This window comes from Magallana gigas, chromosome 4 (genome assembly GCF_963853765.1).
Source record: "Magallana gigas chromosome 4, xbMagGiga1.1, whole genome shotgun sequence".
Taxonomy (NCBI): domain Eukaryota; kingdom Metazoa; phylum Mollusca; class Bivalvia; order Ostreida; family Ostreidae; genus Magallana; species Magallana gigas.
In genome coordinates this window covers 41,420,741-41,448,138 of record NC_088856.1, presented here as the reverse complement: position 1 = coordinate 41,448,138, position 27,398 = coordinate 41,420,741, and the positions used below count along the sequence as shown (strand labels likewise).

General features: G+C 31.0%; 3 protein-coding genes across 4 annotated transcripts in view; 2 read left to right on the top strand and 1 right to left on the bottom strand.

Moving 5' to 3' along the window:
• Positions 1 to 27,398, bottom strand: part of LOC117682377 (uncharacterized) — a 69,033-nt gene that overhangs the window by 15,744 nt on the left and 25,891 nt on the right. Inside the window, exons 2-3 of the mRNA XM_066083365.1 lie at positions 10,658 to 10,897; positions 6,944 to 6,964 (exon numbers count right to left, since the gene is read on the bottom strand). Of these exons, the coding sequence (XP_065939437.1) occupies positions 6,944 to 6,964; positions 10,658 to 10,897 (261 nt within the window). The remainder of the gene's footprint in view (positions 1 to 6,943; positions 6,965 to 10,657; positions 10,898 to 27,398) is intronic.
• LOC117686627 (E3 ubiquitin-protein ligase TRIM71) lies at positions 21,338 to 23,691 on the top strand. 2 transcript variants are annotated; one of them, XM_066082467.1, is made up of 2 exons: positions 21,338 to 21,434; positions 21,791 to 23,691. In XM_066082467.1, exon 2 carries the CDS (start codon positions 21,821 to 21,823, stop codon positions 23,477 to 23,479), a length of 1,659 nt encoding a protein of 552 aa, XP_065938539.1. In that variant the 5' UTR covers positions 21,338 to 21,434; positions 21,791 to 21,820; the 3' UTR covers positions 23,480 to 23,691. The 2 variants fall into 2 exon arrangements, with proteins under 2 accessions (XP_065938539.1, XP_065938538.1); XM_066082466.1 differs by having other exon boundaries at positions 21,351 to 21,438.
• On the top strand, positions 26,492 to 27,369 carry LOC136274672 (tripartite motif-containing protein 2-like). The gene has a single exon (XM_066082068.1). The coding sequence runs from the start codon at positions 26,492 to 26,494 to the stop codon at positions 27,158 to 27,160; it is 669 nt and encodes a 222-aa protein (XP_065938140.1). The 3' UTR covers positions 27,161 to 27,369.

The window sequence follows — 27,398 nt, the reverse complement described above, 5'->3', positions numbered from 1 at the left end:
ATTTCCTATTTAGCATTTAAAATGGGAAAAAAAATTTCAATTCTTTTATTCATTCAAGACCATTTCACTGGTATTTGAGGTTCAAAATCAGTTTATACCAATGAACACAAACACAGTCCAGGATCACATGTACAGTAGGAGTAATAATGACGAAAAAAGGTTAAGTTTACAATACAATAAGTTGTTTAAGTTGGTTTCTGGAAGAACATACTTTGAAAATTTTCTTCATAAATATTAACCATTTTTTTTACTTTTTTAATCTTTAGTTTTTAAGATCTGTGTACAAACATAGAATTGTGAGCAAATCTCTGTATCTTGCTTATAATTCGAAGCTTAACACTCAAATATGGTTAGTAAATAGAAATTGTAAACAATTAAACACAAGAAACATGCACTATAACAAATAAAGAACACAATTTATTTTTTCAAAATGAATCATATTTATACATGTATATACCTACATATTTCCGTCAGCGATATCAAACTCTATTAAAACTGAATAAACTCGAGAAAATGCCGAGCATCTCAACAAAACCCATTGCATTAATCTACCATTACGCAAAAGATAATGCCGAATTACCGATAGAATGAATTGTATTTCAGTACTTTTTTGATACATCAGATTTTGCTTAATTTGCGCAGGTAAACAGTGAACAGTTTGATTTACCGAAGTCTCTGTTTGATTTAGTACGTAAAAATCACGAAATACAGACGATAGTTCCCAGGTTACAAAGCATAAATAATGAAAACGAAACGAAAATCAGAACAAGCTAACACCAACGTCATGTGTGAAAACTGTCAACGCGTTGAAATATTTAGCCTCAATTTACTTCACAGAATCGGCACCAATATATTTTGCATGTTTCAAAAAATTTCCCTTCATACGCGAACTGCTGCATAGCAAACAAATTCATCATAGTCAGATCGACCCTTTTTCGTATAATGTCATAGCTGCTTTAAACAAAGAACCTGGTTTTAGAAGTATGGTATACAAGTCTTGGTAAAATGGGTATGCAAACCCGGGCCGTGGCAAAATAAAAGCCGGGGCAGATCGGCAATTGTCAATTCCAAATACGCATTATTTTGCAGCAATATTCACAGCGAATACAAATATACTGGTCCATCAAATATCCTGAAATTTTAATGAGATTGGCAGATTAATACCTGCCAATCTTTTGTTTTGCTCAGGCCAAGTCTTGCCTACCCATTTTACCGTATGCCGATCCCGAAGCTATTAAACTGATTGAAACACGCCTTTCCTTTATTCTTATTTTCGTAATAACTTAGATTTGAAACAGAATAAGCACTTGATTTTTGCAATTTATATTTTCCTTCCCATAAGGATAATTTATGCTAAACTACGTTGAAATGGACTCGGTAGTTCTTGAGAAGAAGATGTTTAAAAATGCACCCCCCTTTTTCTACAGTTTCAAGGTTTTCACCGCTTTGAATATAGATTATACTTTCATTTCTGCAATTTATATTTGCCCTCCCATAAGGATGCTTTGTGCCAAATTTGGTTGAAATTGGATAAGCAGTTTTAGAGAAGAAGTTCAAAATGTAAAAAGTTTACAGACGGACAGACGGACGGACGGACAGACGGAGAGACGGACGGACAGACGGACGACGGACAAAATGTGATCAGAATAGCTCACTTGAGCTTTCAGCTCAGGTGAGATAAAAAACGTGTTCTTGTTTGAGCAAATTGCAATCAAAATGATTAATCAGTGTTTATGATTTATGACTCATCTCCATGAACTGTCAAAGAAGAGTAAAATATTTTATAAGAAAAAAAACCCAAAAAAGTTCCAAGTCTATGTAGTTCGTACAAATTAAATGCACCGACATTGATTGAAATAACAATTGTATTAGATGATATGTTTTTGTATTGAATTAACGTAACAAAGGAAGTCAGGGTAATGAAAGTTCTGACAGAATTTAAACGGTAAATGATAATTACATGTATACATAAACAATGAAAATGGAGATATGGATTTCTATCAATTAATCACTGTTTGTTTCGGATATTTATCTTTTTTTCATATTGCAAAGAATCATAAAATGATACAATCTAATTAATCAAATATTTAATGATTCGCCTCACTGGGCTGTCCAAAAAAGAGAATAAAATGTTTTATGAAATGATAATTCAAAAAGTTCTCAAGTTCATGTAGTTCATATGAATTTAACCAACGTTGAATGGAATAACTGCGAAATTAGTTGTTATGATTTTTGAATTGAATCATTATAACAAATTTACTTGTATCAACAATATGTGATTCTCAAAGCATTAGAAATATCTGAATATTCTGCTTATAGGTTTTTTGTTTAAATAGACATTGTAACCAATAGTTATAGTAGTCTTGATTCAATTATCATAACTGTGATGTCACATAGATACATGTATGATAATTCGTGAAAGTGAGTGAAAATGATTTTTCATATTGCAAATAATCATAAATTGATACAATCTAATTAATCAAATATTTAATGACTCACCGTATATGTCTGTCAAAAAAAAGACAATAAAATGTTTTATGAAATAATAATCCAAAAAGTTCTCAAGTGCATGTAGTTCGTATAATTTGAACTAACGTTGAATGAAATTACTGCGAAATTAGTTGTAATGATTTTTGAATTGAATCATCATAACAAATTTACTTGTATCAACGATATGTGATTCTCAAAGCATTAGAACAAAACTGAACTTTATTTATTTTACAACGATTGATAAGCAAGTTCTACAACTTATATTAATATCTCTCGTTGGTACAGATGTTAACGCGAGGGGGTCATTGGTGTGGGAAGAAGCCGGTGTACCCGGAGAGAACCCACGTGTCCAAGCGGGCGACCACCATTAGACATAACTTAATATTCTGTTATAGGTTTTTTGTTCAAATAGACACTGTAAACAATATTTATAGTAGTCTGGATTTAATTATCAAAACTGTGATGACACATCGATAAGATAATTCGCGAAAGTGGGTAATAATGATTGTATCTTGAAGAATTATTTAATAAAGAATTTTAAAAAGAAATATCAATTTCATCTGCATTTGTTACCAAAGTTAACGAACCTTTTGTGATCTTAATATATCATTTTTGAATTGTTGACAGTGTTGTTATTGTATCAAATATATAGCTCTATGTATGATCTCTTTAAAAAAAAACTCCATCAAATTGTACAGAATTTTTAAGAGAATCAAATCACAGTGAACTATAAGGTATTCGACCCATGTAAGGACCTAATTTTTCTAGCCTTTTTTTTTTACAATAAGAAAACAACTACAAATAACAGCATGTGTGGTGTATTTCATTAACGCAGCATAGTTACAATATAAGTTACAAAAATTAAAAAAAACAAAAATCTAGTGGTTAATAAAGAATATTTGGGTTCACATAATTATTTTAACGAGTCAGCGACAGATTATCTATATCGTAGATATTTTGAAAAAAAATAATAATACTATATGTCCATCATTTTTAGAGGGCTGAAAGACAACATGAAGGTGTACCTTTCTTTTTTGATGATGATCTGGTTGACTTGTTATAATTGCAAATGATCAAAAAATGTATTTACTTACCCGAAGGAGCTGTCGTAGAATGAAATTTTTAAATAGAAAATCAAAGAATATTACTATGATTATATTCAATAAAATGCATCAACATTGAGCGAAAAAAGAAATAAATAAGTTGTAAAAAATTGACGTCAACATTGAATGAAATAAAAAATGAAACAACTGAAATTATTTTTTTTTCTCCGACGTACAAAAGAAAATCTATGTACTAAAGCACTGACACAATGTGACAAATACATGTAAAATAGTATAAAATTGAAATTTATCTAGTAAATTATATGTATTTTGTAATTCTGTGAAAAATTGAAAGTTATGTAGTATATTTTATTGTAAATAGCAAAATTTAAAGGCTTTAATTGGTTACATGCTACAAACTTTCATTAATATAACAAATAAAGTAGTATCAAAAGGAAATAGAAGCGTGAAAAAAAATCAAAACGTAGCAATGCTTACATACATGAACAAAGGTTAACAGATAATTTAATTTGATATGTATGTTGATGATAATAAGCATTTTAAATGATATTACTTACTTTATTTTTTGCATATTTTAAACTATTACTAAATGAAGGCCATACGCCAATAAACTATATTAGTCTGACAATTTAACTGCAAAAACCTCATTATAACTTGTTCTGATGTTAATACCGCACTGAAAATATAGTATTTCACTACATGTTGCACAGTCATAAACAACTTTGTGTTGCTGGATACTATTCTTTATTCATTTGGAAAAGCTTATCGTTATAATTGCAAATGATCAAATAAGGCTTTTACTTACCCAAGGACTCCTGAGCAACGACTAGACAATCAAAACATATAACATTATATTTAACAAAATGCATCAACATTGAACGAAATAATAAATAAATAATTGTAAAAATTGACGTCAACATTGAAGAAAATTAAAAATGAAATGACTGTAGTTACTTTTTTTTCATCGACGTACCAAATATAATTAATGTACTAAATTACTAATTTAAAAATAATGTGAGAAATACATGTAAAATAGTGAAAAATTGAAATTCACTTTGCATATTACATGTATATCCATTTTGTGATGCTGTGGAAAATTCTAATTTATTTACTACATTGTTAAAACCAAAATCTAGAGGCTTTAATTGGGTACATTTTACACACTTGTATACATGTAAACATCAAAATAGTATTAGAAAGGAATAGACGCTTAAGACAAATCCATACATAGCAATGTTAACATACAAAGGTTAAAAGATATTTTAACTGAATATGTATTTTGAAGATTATAAGTATTTTAAATGATATTATTCACTTTCTCTTCTGGATATTTTAAACTATTACTAAATAACATCCATACCCCGAGACACGCCAATAAACTATATTAGTCTGACAATTTAACTGCAAAAACCTCATTATGACTTATTCTGATGTGAATACCGCACTGAAAATATAGTATTTCACTACATGTTGCACAGTCATAAACAACTTTGTGTTGCTGGATACTATTCTTTATTCATTTGGAAAAGGTTATCGTGATAATTGCAAATGATCAAATAAGGCTTTTACTTACCCAAGAACTCCTGAGCAACGACTAGACAATCAAAACATATAACATTATATTTAACAAAATGCATCAACATTGAACGAAATAATAAATAATTGTATAAATTGACGTCAACATTGAATAAAATTAAAAATGAAATGATTGTAGTTACTTTTTTCATCGACGTACCAAATATAATTAATGTACTAAAGCACTAATAGAATATGACAAATACATGTAAAATAGTGAAAAATTGAAATTCACTTTGCATGTTATATACATTTTGTAATGCTGTGAAAAATGCAAATTTATTTAGTATATTATACTGTTAAAACCAAACTTTAGAGGTTTCAATAGGGTACATTCTACAAACTTGTATACATGTAAACATCAAAATAGTATTAGAAGGGAATAGACGCTTGAAAGAAATCCATACATAGCAATGTTAACATACAAAGGTTAAAAGATATTTTAACTGAATATGTATTTTGAAGATTATAAGTATTTTAAATGATATTATTCACTTTCTCTTCTGGATATTTTAGACTATTACTAAATAACATCCATACGCCGAGAAACGCCAATAAACTATATTAGTTGACAATTTAACTGCAAAAACCTCATTATAACTTATTCTGATGTTAATACCGCACTGAAAATATAGTATTTCATTACATGTTGCACAGTCATAAACAACTTTGTGTTGCTGGGTACTATTATTTATACATTTGGAAAAGGTTATCATTATAATTGCAAATGATCAAATAAGGCTTTTACTTACCAAAGAACTCCTGAGCAACGACTAGACAATCAAAACATATAACATTATATTTAACAAAATGCATCAACATTGAACGAAATAATAAATAAATAATTGTAAAAATTGACGTCAACATTGAATAAAATTAAAGATGAATTGATTGTAGTTACTTTTTTCATCGACGTACCAAATATAATTAATGAACTAAAGCACTAAAAGAATGTGAGAAATACATGTAAAATAGTGAAAAATTGAAATTCACTTTGCATATTATATACATTTTGTAATGCTGGGAAAAATTCTAATTTATTCAGTATATTATACTATAGTATTGGAAGGGAATAGACGCTTGAAACAAATCCATACATAGCAATGTTAACATACAAAGGTTAAAAGATATTTTAACTGAATATGTATTTTGAAGATAATAAGTATTTTAAATGATATTATTCACTTTCTCTTCTTGATATTTTAGATTGTTATACTTTCATGTTAAATACTGAAATCTGATTGGTTAAGACGCAGTTAATAATATTTACTATTACCCTCAGCGTTAGCAACGCACTTGGCAACGGGTAACATTAAAAAATGTTACATGCGCGAAAATTATGCGCGTACGGTTCGCTGTAGAATTCACGTTATTCCTATATAAAAGCAGTAAAATTTTCTTAAAAATTTTAAAAAGACATTCAGTATAACAAAATAAATAGTGCCTGTTTGGGAGGATAACAGTTGAAATTGACACCCCTCGAAAACCATTGTCAACCTCCGCTTCGCGTCGGTTGACAATGGTTTTCTCGGGGTGTCAATTTCAACTGTTACCCTCCCAAACAGGCACTATTTATATACTATTACTAAATAACATCCATACGCCGAGAAACGCCAATAAACTATATTAGTTGACAATTTAACTGCAAAAACCTCATTATAACTTATTCTGATGTTAATACCGCACTGAAAATATAGTATTTCACTACATGTTGCACAGTCATAAACAACTTTGTGTTGCTGGGTACTATTATTTATACATTTGGAAAAGCTTTTCGTTATAATTGCAAATGATCAAATAAGGCTTTTACTTACCCAAGGACACATGAGCAACGACTAGACAATCAAAACATATAACATTATATTTATCAAAATGCACCAACATTGAACGAAATAATAAATAAATAATTGTAAAAATTGACGTCAACATTGAATAATGTTAAAAATGAAATGATTGTAGTTACTTTTTTTTCATCGACGTACCATATATAATTAATGTACTAAATTACCAATTTAAAAAGAATGTGAGAAATACATGTAAAATAGTGAAAAATTGAAATTCACTTTGCATATAATATCCATTTTGTAATGCTCTGGAAAATTCTAATTTATTTAGTATATTTTATTGTTAAAACCAAAATCTAGAGGTTTTAATTGGGTACATTCTACAAACTTGTATACATGTAAACATCAAATAGTATTAGAAGGGAATAGACGCTTGAAACAAATCCATATACATGTATAGCAATGCTAACATACAAAGGTTAAAAGATATTTTAACTGAATATGTATTTTGAAGATAATAAGTATTTTAAATGATATTATTCACTTTCTCTTCTGGATATTTTAAACTATTACTAAATAACATCCATACGCCGAGAAACGACATTAATTGACAATTTAACTGCAACGACTTCATTAAAACTTATTCTGATGTGAATACCGCACTGAAAATATAGTATTTCACTACATGTTGCACAGTCATAAACAACTTTGTGTTGCTGGATACTCTTCTTTATACATTTTGAAAAGCTCATCGATATAATTGCAAATGATCAAATTAGGCTTTAACTTACAAGAGGGCTTTGTCATGAAAAGATTTGTTTTTTTTTTAGAAAATCAAAGCATATAATTATTATATTTAACAAAATGCACCAATATTGGACGAAATAAGAAGTAAATAAGTTGTAAAATGAATAAAATAAGAATAAAATAACTGAAATTATTGTATAGTATATGCATTTTGTAATGCTGTGAAAAATAAAATTTATTTAGTATATTAGCAAAATCTAGAGGTTTTAATTGGGAACATATTAAAAACTTGTATGCATTTAACAATCAAAATATTATTAAAACGGAATAGACGCTTAAAACATCCATACGTAATAATACTAACATACAAAGGTTAAAAGTTATTTCAATTAAATATGTATTTTAAAGGGGCATGGTCACGATTTTGGTCAAAAATTATTTTTTCGATTTTAATGTTTACAATGCTTCAGTAAGCCATATTTAATAGGCAACCAAAATTTGAGTGTCATTTGATGAGTTATAAGCGAGTTACAGAGCTTGCAATTCTTCGCTCTGTAAACAAAGAGTTTGTTTACATTTTGAATGTTGAAGTGAAAATTCCGGTTTTAGACCTAAACTGAATGTGTTAATCGTTAGGAACTGTTTATTTATGCTTAAAATGAATAATTAGATAGACAAACCAACTTGAAAAAAGATTTTTTAATGGTATATTGAACCTATGTAAACAAAAACAGGGCACGAGCCTTGTTTACATGACGAAGAATTGTAAGCCCTGTATCTTGCTTAAAACTCAAAGACTTGCACCCAAATTCCATTTGATCATTAGAAATGCATTCCTAAAGCATTGCAAATAATAAAAACAGAAAAATAAAATTTGACCATAATCGTGACCATGTCCCTTTAAATATTATAAGTATTTTCAATGATATTATTCATTTTCTTTTCTTGATACTTTGAATTATCACTAAATTGTATAAACATGTATACCGGTACTTTATGAAAAAATAACACAACTTTAACAGTCACAGTCATACAGTATCTCAAAAGATGTTTATACTACATCTTTGCCCAAATAAAAGCGGATGTTGCAAGGATAAGCCAAGGATGTGCCCGTCCGCTTCAATATTTATGTTCGATATATAATCAAATTGTTTATAGCGTTCGTTCTGGAGCGGTAATTGTCAGCTTCATTATTTATGATAGACTGGTAATACATGTAATAATGTTAAGAGGGCTTTTGATATGGGTACATTATCTGTATAAGTTTGTTGATTTATTACATTGTACCTATACATGTGAGGAGTTAAATGTCCAGTAAAAACTTGATTAGCATTAACAAATTCATACCATAATATATGGTTGTAACAGTAATGGATGTTGTTCTACCAAATGGCTTAAAATTATATTCGGCATTTGTACTGTACATTTTGTACATGATGTAATGCTGATTTCGATCCTTTTTATGTTTCAGAGTTGAAAAAAATAATTATGAGATACATGTAGCAAATCAAAAACTAAATATTTGTTTATACCTACTAAAATTATTTTGATCATATCTGGTATATTGTTATATGGTGCAAATGGTTTAAAGATTTGTATTTAAACAGAGGAATTTCAAGTTAAGCAGAGGAAATTTTGGATTTAAATGAATAATTTTTTACTTTTTTGGTGAATTTTATTAAGTATAAGCATTGTAATAAAGATATCTTGAATTGACTCAATGTTTATTGAACAAAAAGTTGGTATTGATTATTTTATCTACACTAACATAGGGATCAAGTGAAAATGGCGCGAAATTGTAAAAATAGACCAGAGTAAATTCAGACTGCAATATCATTTTATCTAAGTCATTGACATATGAGTTTCTCCTTTTCCAGTGAAAGAATATCATTTGTATATTTCGTATAAGTTCAAAAATAAAACTTCTGATTATATCAAAACAGATTTTTTGACCATTTTGTATTGAAGATTAACACAAAAAATAACAAATTTGAACCATTATTCGGTCGCACATTGTATAATACTAAGGAGGCTTTCAGAACGTTTTTTAATATATTGTTCTTCTGTCATTGTATTATTTATAGCAAATAATAAGAAAAATAAAATAAAATGATTACAAACTATGTAGCATTGCTTTATTTCTGTTGCAAGTGGTGTATTTTGATGAACAGAAATTTTTCCAATAAGAATATGATTGGATACCGTTACCATAGAAAACAAACATATTAACCTATCAAAAAATGCTATTTGTTGAACCAATTTTTAGATTTTTTTAATTACTTTGGTGTCAGTCCCATAGATACTCCCTTTTATTCTTCGAATGACGGTTTCTTATAAAGGTATTTTTTTTTACTGTTGTTGGTTTTCTGTAAGTTTTCTCTGCTTTTTTATGAAATTCTTACCTGTAAACCTGATCGTAAAAATTTAACGTAAAGAAGTCTATCAAAATATGTATGTTCATCGTTATCAAATGAATATAATTTGCGTAAAATATGTAAATCAATATGTAATGCATTATTTTCCCATTCATTTTCATTTTGCGGTCATGCAGAGAACACACACCTAACAAAAATCGGTCTTAAATTCTAAATATGACTTTAACTGAAGAGAATGTTTCACCGAGTAGAAAGAAAATATAATAAACATATTTTTTTCTGTTTCTATTTACAAAAAAATAAAACATGGAAGAGTATGGGTCGTTTGATTGCCAAGTTAAGGAATAATATATTATGTTGATAGTTATGTGGTTTCAATTATCGTCGGCTTTGGTAAAAAAACAATAAATGATTAAAATCCTCTGGTTCTGTAGATTGACTGTTTTTAAACTGAGTAAAGATTAAAAATAGAACTAGTATAACCTGTTTGCACATGAGCTGTAATTAAAGGTAGTCAAACGGTTAAATCTGGTATCTATAACATTTTTGTCAGAATATAATTAAAAAGTATATCAAATAAATCTATATTTGCAAGGCACACCAAAAAAACTGCTTTTCTTACCTCAAACTGTTCATTTTCAGAATCAGAGGAGTCCTCGACGTGTTTTCTTTTCTCAAAATGCTGTTTCCTTGATGACGAACTCTTATCGTTTCTCTCGGTTAATTCCCGATTTCTTGTCGGATGATTGTCATTAGGTTGCTCTTGTCCCTCTTCAAATTTGTTTTCTCTTGGTATTGAACCTGATGTCTCCAGAATTAATTGCTTGTTATTGCTAGAAAGCAAAATACTGTTTGGCCTAAGCTACAAATACACAGAATTTTTCTTTTAAGGGAAATTCCCGTTAGAGGACGAAGTTATGTTAATTATCATATCGCGGAATACAATGCACGGCATTCAATTTGTCAGCACGGCCTGTTGTGTTATAGGACCGACGATATCCCAAAGTAAGCATCCAATGCTTAAAGCTGACATGAATTCATCAATACGCATTATTTCCTTTTAATTTCCGACTACCGCCATATAAGTTGTCGATTTCTATTGTTCTGCTCATCGCTGCACACCCCCTATATAAGGCCGAGAACACTATTCACGCTTCACCGCATTCAGGAATTTCGTACACCCGAACACGTTACCTTGGACAAAAAGACGTGTAGTCGTTGAAGAAAAACAATATGACAACCACTGCACTGGCAAGATATATCCAATAAACAACGAAACAAGACAGACCGAAATCCAGGCGCAGATATTTAAAAAATTCCTCGATAATTGTGGATCGTGTTCCTGTGTATGTTATAACATCGCACATGCGCAAACCACACATTGTGGCAGATCGAGCAATGTCAATGATCGCATGGGTTTTAGAAACAGAGCGTTTTTGTAGGAACGGATGGAAACGATGTTATGTTGTTTCTTTCTTGGAGTTACTTTCATTTAGCTGCTGTGTTGGATGCAGTGACGCCGGGGTTTTCAAAAAGATGCAGACGTTATGCACTCTGTATAAACGACACACGTGTTCGATGTGCATGCGAAGTAAGACAGCACTATGTGCGCAAAATACTATGGATACCTTGGAAATCCTTTTAAAGAATAAATATATTTTGTATTTCATTGATTGTTTCCTTTATTCTTTATTACAAACATTTTACTGCAATGTTAGTTCATGCAATTAGAAGTCCGTGCTACCTGAGTGCCTCGATCGGAGAGCAACCGACCGTGACTTTCTCAACCGCTATATATACCCCAGTGGCAGTAGAGAACCGATCGAAACTAATATGGCGACCAAATGCTTTTATGGAATCATGTCAGCTTTAAGGTTGTATGGGATCTATCGATATTTAAAATTCTCAAATTTTACAATAGTTAACCAAAATATACCCTTTAAAAATGTTTCGACAAATCAAAAAAAAATAATAATAATCTGTTCAAACTTCAAACGTAACGTCAAGCGGATTAGTACATTTTTGACGTTGGTGCATTGTGACGTGTCTTGTGACGTGCAAACGAGGTTATACAATTTTTAACTATTTTTTTCTTTCCAATCAAGGTCTTCGTTACAGCCACAATGAAATAATATGAATACAAGTAGACTAATTGTTCACGGAACAATTAGAGGCCTTTCCACCTTTTATAATGATTAAAAACAAGTTCCTAAAAATGTTGATAATAATTGAGTAATCAATATCCGAAACAAAAAAAAAATTGTTTCTGCAATGCGGTATCGATTCGAGTACCCTAAGATTTGTAGGCGAGAGTGTTGCCATTTCGCTTGTTACTCTGACAGAAGGTACAATTTGCTGAGTTGTGTAGTAAATTTGGATGATAATAGAAAAGTTTTGGGAGAATTCATTGAATTGTTACCATAAATTTAAAGGTTGATGAATTGATTTGCCATGCATTATTTTTCATCTGTTTTATGCGTAATATGTTTATTAAGTTTATGATATTGCGTAATTTTTTGTTTGCTTATAAACCTGAAGATGCTTCTGTTTGATCAATAGACTTCTGTTCTGAAACAAGTAAGGAGAAAACCAGTCCTGGTTAAAATCGTTCACAGATAATATAACAATGAAAAAAAAATCCATACACCTCAGCCATCTGTAATTAAAGTCGTTATCCCAATATATGTGCTTATAAAAAAAGGAAATCATAATCAAAACTTTTGAATAAGCATTAGTTGTATTTTGGATATAAAAAAGAAAATGATGAGCAGGATGTTACATGTACATGTATTCCATGGTTGCCTTTAGTTAATACCTTTAAGATTTCATTAGTATTCGTGAAGTATAACTATATGGTTTTGTAACGACATCCTTTAATTGAAATTATTAAAAATTGGGAATTGAAATATCGAGAGTTAAATGTCGGTTACTCTTTATTTTGGAATAACAGCTATTTTAAAAAAAACTTATTTTCTCGATTCTAATTTTGGATCTTCATACATGAAGCTCACAACCAGTAAGTTATATTTTGCTTTAAATTAACAATCATGTTTTTTCTGCTGGCGATTTCTTAGAATGACCGTTTCTTATAAAGGCGAATCAGTTTACAAAGGTATTTTTTTTATACTGTGGTTTATTTTCTGTACGTTTTCTCTACTTTTTAATAATAATAAAATTCTTACGTGTAAACCTGATCGTAAAATTTTAACGTAAACAAGTATATCAAAGATGTATGTTTATCGTTATCAAATGAATATAATTTGCTAAGAATATGTAAATCAATATGTAATGCATTATTTTCCCAATCACTTTATTTTTGCGGTCATGCGGAGAAAAAAAAATCGGTCTTAAATTCTAAATATGACTTTAAGGACGATGTTTACTCAGGGTTTGGGTTCTCAAATCCGGATTGCTAAAAAGTTTAATGTCATGAGTGAAATTTGTTCTAAACACAAAAAAGTATTTCTAAAATGAATTATTAATGTCAGAAATAAAACTCGATATTTTTACTATATTATGCAATTAGGCTTAAACAAAGTTTGACTTGAAGCAAAACAGAGGAAATTCGGACTAATTTTTTCAGATTTTGTTTTTCACTGAAATATTTTTGGTAATACTATCATATTTAAAGTTAAGATTTTATTTGTTAGTTAACATAATTTTGCATATTTTCTGTTGGTTTTATCTCGCTTTTCGTTTAGATAATCGTATGGCACACACTATAGAAATATTAAACAAGTATTCCTTTTAAAGGAATGATTGGCAATAATGATATATAGATAGCTAGAAGCAATCAACATGAGTAGTTTGATGTAATATAATTTCTAAAAAATACGGCATTTTTGCAAAATATAGAATATTTTGAATCTGTAAACCATAATTTCATCATTATAAACCGTCAACAAATTTAATTTTGAAATAAATTTGGGGAAAGCCGTTCGTAAACTCCTTGTTTAGTTTTATATTTTTAACGTAATTATTAAATGTTAATGTATCTTCTTCTTCTTCAGAATACTGAGTAGGGCTCTTCAAAGAGCATTAACACGTACATACAAGAAAGAGTTGTATTAAAATAATTTAAAGCGACTGAAAAACATTGAATGCCATCATAACTTGCTATTGAGGTCGCATTATAACGTAACTTGTTTATAAATCAAGCCGTCTTCCTAGCTACTATTAGGCAACACCAATAGATCGAGGTCATTTCACGGAGCATCTCTTATGATCGAGGTCAGTTCATCGAGGTCAACTGCATTACTGAATGAATCTTTCGATCGAAATTCTTACGCGTGAGACAAAATGTGCATTCTTGAATTAACAGGTTGAACTGTATTTTATATATGTTTGCATCTCTTAAGGTAAATGAATGAAAATAAAACTAAGTAAAATGTTTTATAAATACTAAACCAAGGCTTCAAGTTTTTATAAGAACTACTTATGCAAGCGGAATTTGTGCGCACGTGGAAGCATTTGCCGGATGCCTCATATGGACACAACAGTGATCGGCCGAAGCCGATCACAAAACTGCTTAAAATCAAAAAATACACCATATCTCAAATATTTTATCATTTACCTCGTAAACTCAGTAAAGATTAAAAATAAAACTAGTGTAACCTGTTTGCACATGAGCTGTAATTAAAATTGGTCAAACGGCTAATATGATATCTATAATATGATTGTCTGAATCTAATTAAAAAGTTTATGAAATAAATCCCTCTTTGCTTTGCACATCAGTTAACTGCTTTTGTTACCTCAAACTGTTCATTTTCGGAATTGGAAGAGTCCTCGACGTGAGTCCTTTTTTCAAAATTATGTATCCTTGATGACGAACTCTTATCGTTTCTCTCGGTTAATTCCCGATTTCTTGTCGGATGATTGTCATAAGGTTGCTCTTTTCCCTCTTCAAATTTGTTTTCTCTTGGTACTGAACCTAATGTCTCCATAATTATCTGCTTGTTATTGCTAGAAAGCAAAAGACTGTTTGGCCTTACCTATAAATACACAGGAAGTTTTTGAAGGGAAATAAATACACGGATAATTTTTTAAGGGGAATAAATACACGGAAAGTTTTTAAGGGAATTCCCATTAGAGGAGGAAGTTATGTTAATTATCATACCGCGGCATACAACGCGCGGCATCCAATATGTCTGCACGACCTGTTGTGTTATAGGACCGACGATATCCCAAAGTAAGCAGTTAATGCTTAAGGTGGTATGAGACATCTATCGATATTTAATTTTTCAAATTTTACAGTACATAACCAAGATTTTACGTTTTAAAAATGTTTTGAAAAATTAACAAAAAATTAATCTGTTCAAAATTCAAATGTAACGTCAAGCGGATTAATACTCTTTTGACGTTGGTGCATTGTGACGTGTCTTGTGACGTGCAAACCAGCTTATAGTTAACTATTTTTTTCTTCCCAATTAAATGCTGCGTTAAAGCCAGAATGAAATGATATGAAAATGATTTACTAATTAAGGACATTCATCAGAATAAAAAGAAGACATGTGTCTTTTCAGACAATAGCTGATATTGCCTAAAGACAATTATGTAGCGGGAAGCAGTGTTCACGAATAAATATAAGATGTTTCACCTTGATAATGATGATGATTACTGGATCCTATAAAATAAATACATGACAATAAATGATTTGCATATTAGGATCCGTAATAATCATAAATAACACCAAAGTAAAATCAATTTATACAATTTAGAGTTATTTCCCTTATAATTGATTATTCAAATATACATGTAGAATATGTAAATGCTAATAAGGCCATGATTTCCACATTCCATATTACTGTGATAATATTATAATACACAATATCCAAAACATACCAAATTATGTGCTTGAATCTTATTCTTATGTTTTACGGAGAAAACCCCTACTGATGCAACCGTGTTTCGATTTTATTGAACTATTCTAGAGGACTGCCAAATATTAACTATGATACAATAAAGAAACATCCAAAGCTTCTTTAAAAATTCATTTCGAATGTACATGTGTGAATCAAGCAATGTTATAAATGTAAAAAAATTATACATATACGTTGGAGAAACGGGGATGATGTTATATCAAATACATGTTTTAAATCAATTATTTCTAATTAAAAAAGAAACTAACGACCCTGCAATTGACTTCTACACAAATGCAAATACAATGAAAGATTTTTGATATCTTCTAAACCGGGGTAATTTCGACCACCTGTCAATTTCGACGAAATTCTTAAAAGTCGACACCGTTATTTATGGAAGTGTTTACAAAAATCTAATGTTTTCAGATTTAGAGAACCCCAGTTCCCAAATTGGTTTTCTTATTAGATTGTTTCATCAGAATACTGTTTTTTGTTTGAAAATGTACATATGAATAAAACATTTAAAATTTAATGTGGAATCATCTTTACGCGCTGCATGTATCAGTTATTGCATTACAACATGCCATTTCACAACTTCCTAAACGTGCACACCCCCACAAAAATGGGCCGAACTGACAAAAATTGTTTCTGCAAATACTGACTATAAATTACGAAAACATTAAATTGAATACTACGGAAGAATTTGGAAATAATGTTTCCAACTTTGCTTCAATAATGCATTAGAAATTTTTATTCCTTTACAAGTTATTGACAAAAACTGTTGATGCCTGTCCAACAACTTTTAAATTACATCTTATAATAAATTATTATCAGGTAGCAAACTAAAACGGAAAATACGTGAATTTTTTTGCATTTTATTCTAACGTTTGTTTCAACACCTATACAACTCCTTTTATTTGCATTTAGATAATTAATGAAATATGTCTTGCACCAATTCAACGTATCAGCTTCCAAATCAGCCCATCTTTGAGACTCTGCCAGTCATTGTAGAGCTAAACCCATCGGACAAAAAGGTCGTTAAATTTTACTAAAAGGGGAATAACTCAAGAACAGATGGGGATTTTCATCAACTAAAACAAACTACAGCAATTAATCCACTCAGTAATTCAAAAATTCCACGTAAGTCAAATAATTCAATATATCACTAGGCTTCGTGAGAGTCTATATATATTGCACGCACTTACACGTGTAAATAAGTATAATATCTATACACCGTGTTTGGACAATTTTCGCCCCGTCTGTATCGATCAATGTGTTTTAGTAACAGTTTCAACTATGCACTTAAGATATAAGTACAAAGTAAATTCAAGGCTGAGTAGAGCGAAGGAGAGAGGGGCATTCACACAGCACCGATAATTGATACTTTCTGTCCCTATCTTCAGAACTTGACTGTGCTTTTGTCAGTACTAGATCTAGCTCTGTTAGTTCTTTCTTCCCCTTTTTCATAAATTGGGGATGGGGGAGGGCGATTTTTTTCACATATATCTCAAATATCAATTGATCTTCCTCTTCAAAATTGTCTCAAGTTAACAAGAAGTTTGCATTTTCTTATATTAAACGTGTGTGGTCTAAATTTATGCATCGTTGATTAGAAAAAGTAGCATATTTTAAATAAATCAAACAAGCGTTTTTGATGTCATTTAATTTAACTTTAATATTTTGTTTTTTCGATAGCTTAACGCGTAAAGCCATAACTCGCAGCATTTTAATGGGCTTTTTGAATTAAGAAATTACTTAGAAATAGAATAATGTCGATTTGTTGGTGCAGGTGTAATACAGTGTAGATATTATTTTATTTTAAATAGTCATAAAAATCCGTATCTAACTAAGTAGTATATTTTTAAAACCGATGAAAAATTTTGGTTTTCAATGAAATATATCGTGAATTCAAGGAGATTATTGGCATACTTTTGGCACTTCAGTCATGAAAATTTTCACGGAAAGTCATTTTCAAGAGTCTATATATTACAGTCTTTCCTATTTTAGCTACTGCTATTTTACTTGAATAGACAATGGTACAACCTGTTTTTTTTTTACAAACTGGCATTTCTGAGCGAAGATCATCAATTAGGCAATTCATGCTCGGCAACGGAAACAACCGAAAAATTACTATGCGATATTAACCAAATAACCAAAATTCGATATTTATATTTATCACATATTTATCCCAATATACGGTGGATATCACTCATGGGATAATTTTTTGATATTCCACTGTGTGTTTTACGCCACGTGACGTCATAGTTAATCATTACGTAGGTTTAGGCGGTTGATTGACGTAGAATGAAAAAGTAGACAATTAATTCAGTTGAGGGGTGTTGAGATGTAAATTTGAAACATATAATGTTGTTTCAGTTATTTGTCATGAATTCATAAAAAAAATGTTCGGAAATGAAATGTCTGTTTGTTAAACTTTATTTAAGGAACTTTTTTTTTCCATGCGTAACGTTGTTGACGTGTTGTAAATAATGTGTTGTGTGGCTCACAATTACAATTTTTACAGAAAAAGTTGGGATTAACAAAATACTTGGTAAAACATGTGATAAAAAGAATCTCTTATGATTTACGATGGTATATGATTGTGCCAAGGCTCGGGGATAGAAAACACACAACTCGTTGGATAAAAATCATATACCATCGCAATTCATGAGAGATCCTATATATATCATGCAACAAACATGATATCGACTCGAAAGAAGCTATATGTTACAAGTTGTTTGAGAATTTTTGAGAATTTTAACATCTTAAAACGAAGTGTTGTTTTATTAAACCCGGTTCTAAGTCATAACCTTGAAAATTTTAATCGAACGTTCTACCTCCCTTTCCTTTGATTTAGGTTTAAATAAGAAATTGGATAATGTTCAGACGAATATATTAGGTAGTTGAACTTGGTGTCAGATCTAGTTATTATTCTCTCTCTCTCTCTCTCTCTCTCTCTCTCGCTCTCTCTCTCTCTCTCTCTCTCTCTCTCTCTCTCTCTCTCTCTCTCTCTCTCTCTCTCTCTCTCTCTCTCTCTTCTTTTCTATTATTTAAAGTTGATACTAGTAATAGCGCAAATATTTATCCTTTAATAACAATTTACATTAACATTTATATAAATCATACATTAAATTACAATGTCAAATTGTCAACTTTATATAAATGAACTAACAACATACGACAAAACCATTTAATAAGAGTTCTAAGCGTCATAATAATTTTTTAAACATCGTTGATAACCCATCATGAAGAAAAAAACTCGCGATGATCATTAATCATTGCGGAGATACCCTTAATTTAACTGCAGTAAAATTTCCCCTGAAAAAAAAAAAACAGTACTGCAGTTACCGTGAAAGGGTTTCTCCGCAACGTGCATGGTTTGTTTTTATTTTTAACAAAAAAGCATCTACATTTGATCAGAACACTATTTGATTGTCCTTTTTTAAAATGAAAAGTTTGCTTTGTTGTAAAGTAAGCAAATTTCTTTAGACACAAGAAAACATAGATTCATGTATCAATTTTTCTGTAAACTGAAGTTATTGCGAAGCGATTTATGGAACAATTGTGTATTTTGTAACGTCTGGTAACTATTTCGCAAAGCTTGCAGGTCTGTTCAATCGGCAATATTGATTCTAATGCCCTAGCATTAACTCCCTGATTTACGTGTTTTATACGTAGGTCAAATTGAATTTGTCATTTACATACATGTACATGTATGTATATATGCTTGAAAAGACAGGATGGTAAACAAATTAACCGTTGGATTTTAATGCCCTTAATTCTTAGATACGATATTTTTAGTTTTTATAGACAATTATTTAGCATAGAAAAATTCCATGTATTTTACCTTTGACACTGTCTTAATATTTTGCTATATTTATATCTTTATAGAGAGCTCTACTTCTTTAGGAAATACATATATTTTCATCGCCATCCAGAACTTCTCTAGCATCATCCACATGTACATTGTTTACATCAGTAAACTGAATTTCTGAAGTTTTAAAAAGCAAGATTAAAGTTGTTCAAGTTTCTAGGCTTTCGTGCCAGACCTTTAACTGCTAAAAAATTTATAAACTGTGGAAATTTGATAAAACTGCTGGCATAAAATTTATTATTTGTGGTTTGGTCCAAACACTGTTTCACTTTTGGTTTGCCAGAGTGACTGCATATGAGAGTTGATTAAAATCAACTCCCAATAAAATAAATACAACAAGATGAATTAATATATTAACGTATGCTAGAATCTGATACTTAAAGATAGTTGAGGGATCAACTTCTGCAAAGAATTAGTTATGAAATACATGTAATACCACCGACCCCAAAAATGCAACATTTAAAAACTGTACTAGGATTTGACTAAATATTTAAAAGTTGCACTATTTTACTACTGAAAAAATTGAATATTTTAAATTACTTTTGTTTCTCCCAAAATACAACGAATGCCAAAACATAATTATGCTTTTAAAAAAGGGGAAAAATCAAATATTTATATTGAGTACATAACGTTGGAGTCTCAGTGAAACGTTTCACTTGCGTTGATATATTGCACATCATTAATTTAGCCTTTCGGCATACCTCCTTCCATTGCAGAATAAAACGTTCGCATGGAGGAACTATACCCCCCCCCCCAAACTACAATCTGTTTGTTGCTACATGTTTGTGCCTCTGGCAAGATGAAGAAAAGTATTGTGAAAGGGAAATATCAGGTGTAACATTTATTTTATTTCTAGTTTACCAAATAAACTGTAGTAAGTTGCAATACCCCTTACATGTAATATCTTATATTCTAATTGAAAGCTGTAAATCTACATATATAAATGTATAGTTATCTGGACTGTGCCGATTCTTATGAAAGCGCAAATACCTTTAAGTTTAAATCACATATATAGGTAAAGTCTCCAAAATGGAACGAACTGGTAATTGTTAAAAGTAATGACATTTTAGCTGTGTAACGCTTAGAAATGAGTAAAACTCTAGCTATTTTGCTGGTAAATGTATTAGTTACTTGGTTTTGAGAACCCTTTAAACTAAGGTTAAAGAGGAGTAACTCAGTCTATTTCTAAATCAGTGTTAAGTTTTGTACTTTGTAAGAAGATAATGTGAAACAAATAGGAAAAATATAAGACAATCATCTAAAATTTATGTACCTCCTTCTATGTATACTGTAAAAATATTAATAGATATTGAGTTAGTTAATGCCAATATAAACCGTATTCGTATCTTCTTCATAGACTCACAAAACAACCTGAGATAATTTTTGGCCTGTATTATTTTTGTAGTATAAATTAAAGTATAATTATATAAATTATTTATGTGAATATAGACTCTTATAGTTATGCTTTTTTGTTATTGCTTATTAAATAAACTAAAGAAAAATTCAAATTAAAGCGCGGCGAAGGACCGGGAAAGAGAGTCATTTCTAGATCCGCCCCTAAATCACCTGCCGTGTTACTAATCACGTGATCTAGTACAGGTAAACAGACGAGGAAGTAGTTACAAAGTCTGGGGCGGCCATGTTGGACAAAGATTTACACCGATAATGTAGGTCAGTAGACTTAGATGTTTGTTATATTTGTACATAAATAATAGTTAGTATTAAAATTGATTAATCAAGCAGTGTGTAAAAACTATATGTTTAGCATGGATTGATTTTATATTAATAATACAGAATTTAACAAACTATACAATTGTAATACCTCCGATTGGTGAGTCATTAATCTGAAAACCTTCTCACTCTTACACCCACTTTTATATACCTATATTGTAACCTCTGATTATGCATGTACATGTAAGTGAGAAGAGCAATCTTGACTTGGTAGCACAAGTAGTAATGCGTTACGATCGAATGCTAGGACTAATGAAAAAAAGAATTTATAAAAGGGTACATATCTTTTTAGGATTTCCTGCGATAAAAAAGTTGTCTGACGATGGACCCCCGGCGTAGTGCACAGGACGTGTTAAGGTGTCAACTTTGCGATACCCCGGTCCCCCCTTTGTACTGTGGCATTTGTCACATACATATATGTAAAGCCTGTGTAGGGGACCATCTCTTAGATGAATCTACAGAACACAGAGTTGTTCCATTTGATAAGCGTGGATTAACTACGAAATGTCAGAAACATTCCACAAAAGTATGTGAACTTTATTGTGAAGAATGTGATATTTCTATCTGTGCAACATGTGCTTCCTCTGAACATAAAGGTCACGAGTTTACTGAGATTTTGAAATACTTTGAAAACAAAAAAGATGTCATTAAAAAAGATGTACAAGAACTAAAAAAATCCATTAATCTTAAATATCAGGAGATTGTTACTCACATATCAGTTCAGAAAGCGGATCTGAATAAAAATTCGCAGAAACTCACATATGTCATAAATAAACATGGAGAGGACTTGCACAGAGAAGTAGACTTTATTATAAAGAAAGTTAAGTCCAATCTTGAAGAAATTGATTCTAAACAGTTGGCTGTCCTAAATAAACAAGAAAATGAAATTAAACGCACGATATCTGAAATCGTACAATGTACTGCTGATCTAGAGAAACTACTGAACTCTAACGATATCAACCTAGTTACTGCCTACAAATCTAGGAATACAGAATTCAGAAAATTGCCTCCAAAATTAAAAGTTTCTTTACCAAGTTTTAGCCCTCCGAAGATCAACAAAGAACAGCTATATCATTATTTTGGTTCTCTTTCTTCGCTTTCTATGAAAGTTGAAGCACACGACACCACAATGGATTCCCCAGGTGCTGACGCCTCTGCTTCATACAAACCATTAATTGATGAACCACAAATTGTCAAGGATATAAATACCGATTATGGAAAACATCGACTACGCAGTGTGTCATGTCTTAGTGGTGAACATGTCTGGACAAGTGGTTTTGACAATATCATGAGACTCTACAATCTGCAGGGAGAACAAGTGAATTCAGTCAAAACCAAGTCAGGGAAGTATCCGTGGGATATAGCAGTTACACAAAATGGCGACCTAGTTTATACTGATTATGAAGATAGCTCTATCAACATCGTGGAAAATACAGATGTACAGACACTGATTAAACTACAGGGGTGGAAACCTCGCAATGTATGTTGTACCTCATCTGATGACCTCCTTGTTGTCATGAACAGTGATGATGGAAAAGCAAAAGTTGTGCGTTACTCTGGCTTAAAAGAGAAACAAACTATTGAATTCAATGATAAGGGACAACCGCTCTATTCATCTCGTGACATAAAATACATCAAAGAGAACATTAACTTAGATATTTGTGTCGCTGACTGGATGGCCAGTGCCGTAGTGGTGGTTAATCAGGCCGGGAAACTCCGGTTTACCTTCACTAGTTCTCCTTCTAGTACCAAGACGCCGTTTAAACCACGCGGCATTACAACAGACAGCCAAAGTAGGATCCTGGTAGCCGACGGCTACAGTCATCGAATCCACGTCATAGACCAGGACGGACAGTTCCTCCGCTTCATTGACAACTGTGATTTACGGCATCCATGGGGTTTATGTGTGGACGCCAAAGACGACCTCATCGTGGTTAATAGCTTACGAAGTAAACTAAAGAAAATCAAGTATTGCAACTAAAGAAAAGTGTTTGTGAAAATACTCGTTGTGAATACTGGGTTTCCCAATCCATAATATATTCAACATTGTATTTCTACATCTTAATAATTTGCACTGATGTCTAATATTACAACAGGTTGTCTGTTTATATATTGTGTAAAAGTTAGCTGTTTACACACACGTGTGTGTGTATCAAACTGACTGTATAGATTAAGATAATATTTGTAAACAGACTGTCTATATTTTACAATATTTGTAGACTGTGTTAATTTATGCATGACATTTACTATTGAAAAAGTTATGATACAATATTAAGAGCAATAAATGGTATTCGCTTTGTTTCTTATTTTTGTTTGTTTTTTTGTGTTGAATACAAATAAAAATACATTTACTAGCTAAGAAGTTACATGTAGTTAAATGTCTAAACGATTTATTTTGTTTTATTTCATTAACGTTTTGTAACTAAAATTCCTCAAATATTAAGTATAAAGCGGATTGATTTGCTTATAACCAGATAGTCTAATCCCATCCTGTTGTCTTAGCCGGTAGTGAAGGATCTTTTATCATGCAATCTTAGAGGGAATGTGTCCGGAGATCTCAATGACATCTATTTTGTTTTGAATGTCCCAAAAGCAGAGGAACCTATAAAACAATTGAGTTTCCGACAATTTCGTAAATTTATTACAGAGTATCTAAGATACGACCTCAATGCGTTTCTTGAAATCAGATGAAATACCGCTTGAAGACCACGTGGAAAACTATAATTCTATTGTGCGGGATGTTGTCGACACATACGCGCCTCTGTTAAGGTGGTATAGAACATCAGTCGATATTAATGGGGATTAAAGTGCATTATAACTAAAATACTTTAACCGGTTTAGAATTTTCATCTTTTACATTATTTAACAAAACAAAAAAAATAAATTTCAAATATTTGTAGAAAGGTTAACATTTTAAAATCCCCTGGAAGATTCGACCTCATAACTTAAAGATCCGTAGTGAACCCTCTACCCACTGCCCCACGCTGTTTTGGGACAGTTTGGGAAAGAATTTATTTTATAAATGTTATACTTGATTTTATTGGTTTTATTTTGTTTTCGATAGATACGACGTCCCAACAGTGAGGTGCTCCATACAACCATAAGAAAGGAAATTACGATTTGACCAAACACAAAGTGGTACCCCCCTCGACCTATGTCCTGCAAAGCGCTTGAAAATAAAAGTTAAAAGGGTCTGGAGACGTACACACCTAACACTGCATTATTCAATTTACTGCTCGAAAAGCACGATGCTTATTGAAAGCAAAAAAGACTATTTTTGTTTAAAATCTTGTGGTAAAAAAGAGAATTTTTTTTCAAAAATGGTTATATTTGAAACAAGTGTTATTGACATATTTTTACAAAACTCAATTCTCGGTGTATGCGTTCGTGTTTCTTTTACAACATATTGATATTCTTGAACAGAGAAGATAAGACTTGAAAATTCATATAATTGTTAAAGATAGGAAATCTTATTCAGACCATCTGATAGTGCATTAATTTTAAAAGCGATATTATAAATATCATCATTATTTAGCAAGGACCGTTGTCGCTACTGTTTTAACATTGTACAATGAATAAGTTTTAAAGAAAGTTGCATGTACTATACATTTATTTTCATAAATCAATTTATAATGGATTATTAAAACATTGCAAGGAATAGAAATATGTCTGAAAGGACGAACTGAAAAGACACTAAAAGTTTATATTTTCTCTTTATGAAAATGCGACGAATTAAAGTCTCCAGTTCCGCACGTGTGCTTTTATACGTCTCACCAATCCGTAAAAGAATTTTGGAAATATATAATATCAAGATAATCTCCGCTTGTTATCTGACATGTCCATACATATACAATGTTTTGTTCAACCATTTAATTTATTTAGGCAGTGTGTAAACATAGTTTTATAAAATTAGAACTTCAATATTTCCAAACAAATCGACATATCATATCTTTATAAAAATAAGACAGATTAAAGTCTGCATTTCAGCACAGGTGATTTTACATGTATGTATCTAAAAAATTTAATTTAACAAATCCAAATACTTTCTGTTTGTTGTTTTTCACACAGAATCTTTGTGTTGAGTTAAACGCCGTTTATACAAGTACATGATATATCCATCAAAACACAATATTTTAGTTTTATTCTGAAGTTCAATCATCCCTATACTTTCACAGTGTATAAAAGCGGTGTTATAAAATATTAGAATGTAGTATTTTTTCATACTAACTGTCATTGATGCAGATGTTGTATAATTATTTTCTGGGATCTTTAGTTATGTATAAAATTCAAAGTACCAGCGATTTATAGAATGATAATGTTTTTTTTAACGTCCGGTAACCATTTTTCTCCATTCGTTTTTAATCCAATACAGTACCTAACATACATTAACTTTCTTCGTATCATTTCTAAAATTTACTAAACATGTTTATCTAAGCAATAATATTACAATATTAAGCAATATCTAAACTCATTTTTTTTTAAATTCTAATGATCTAGTATAAACTTCCTGATTTACGTGTTTTTGTACGTAGGTCAAACTGAATAAATCATTTAAATACATGTATGTACTTATACTTAAAGAGTTAATTAAGGCGGTCAACAAATTAACGATTGGATTTACCTTCAATTTTTAGATATGATAGTTAAAGTTATCACAGACAATTATTTAGTATAGAAAAATTCCATGTATTTCACCTTTGTTACTTTAGAATTATTTTGCAATATCTTTATGCAGAACTCTCTTTGTTTAGGAGATACATATAATATTTCATGACCATCCAGACCTTCTCTAACAACATCCACATCTACATCGTTTACATCAGTAAACTGAATTTCGACAAGTTTTTAAAAAGAAGATTTAATGTTGTTCAAAGTTTCTTGGCTTTCGTGCCAGACCTCTAACTGCTTAAAAAGTTTAATAATTATATGCTGTGAAAATTAGATAAACCTGCTGGTATAAAATTGATCTTATTAATTGCACAATCGGGTAAAAATGTATAACTCTTTCAAAACCAAGTCAGAGAACTCGCCAGAGGATATTGCAGTTACACAAAATGGATACCTAGTTTATGCTGATTATAGGGATAGATCTATCAACATGGTGAAGAATACAAATGTACAGACACTGATTAAATTACAGGGATGGAAACCTCGCAATGTATGCTGTACCTCATCTGATGACCTCCTTGTTGTCATGAACAGTGATGATGAAACAAAAACAAAGGTTGTGCGTTACTCTGACTCAAAAGAGAAACAAACTATTGAATTCAATGAAAAGGGACAACCACTCTATTCATGTCGTGACATTAAATACATCAAAGAGAACAAGAACTTAGATAAATGTGTCGCTGACTATACGGCCGGTGCCGTAGTGGTGGTTAATCAGGCTGGAAAACTCCGGTTTACCTTCACTAGTTCTCCTTCTAGTACCAAGACGCCATTTAATCCACGCGGCATTGCAGCCGACAGCCAAAGTAGGATCCTGGTAGCCGACTGGAACAACAATCGAATCCACATAATTGACAAGGACGGGCAGTTCATCCGCTTCAATGACAACTGTGCATTACAGAATCCATGGGGTTTATGTGTGGACTCCAGAGACAACCTCTTTGTGGCTGAGAATGGAACAATTAAAATAAAGAAAATCCAGTACTGCAACTAAACAAACTGTTCACATACACTTGGTAGCAATGGGGTTTCTCAATCCACGATATATTCAATTTCGTATATCTACATCTTAAGAATATGCACTGATGTCCTTTATAACAACCGGTTGTCTGTTTATATATTGTGTAAAAGTAAACTGTTTACACACACGTGTATGTATCAAACTGACTTTATAAAATTAAGATAATACTTGTATACAGACTGTCTATATTTGACTATATTTTTAGACTGTG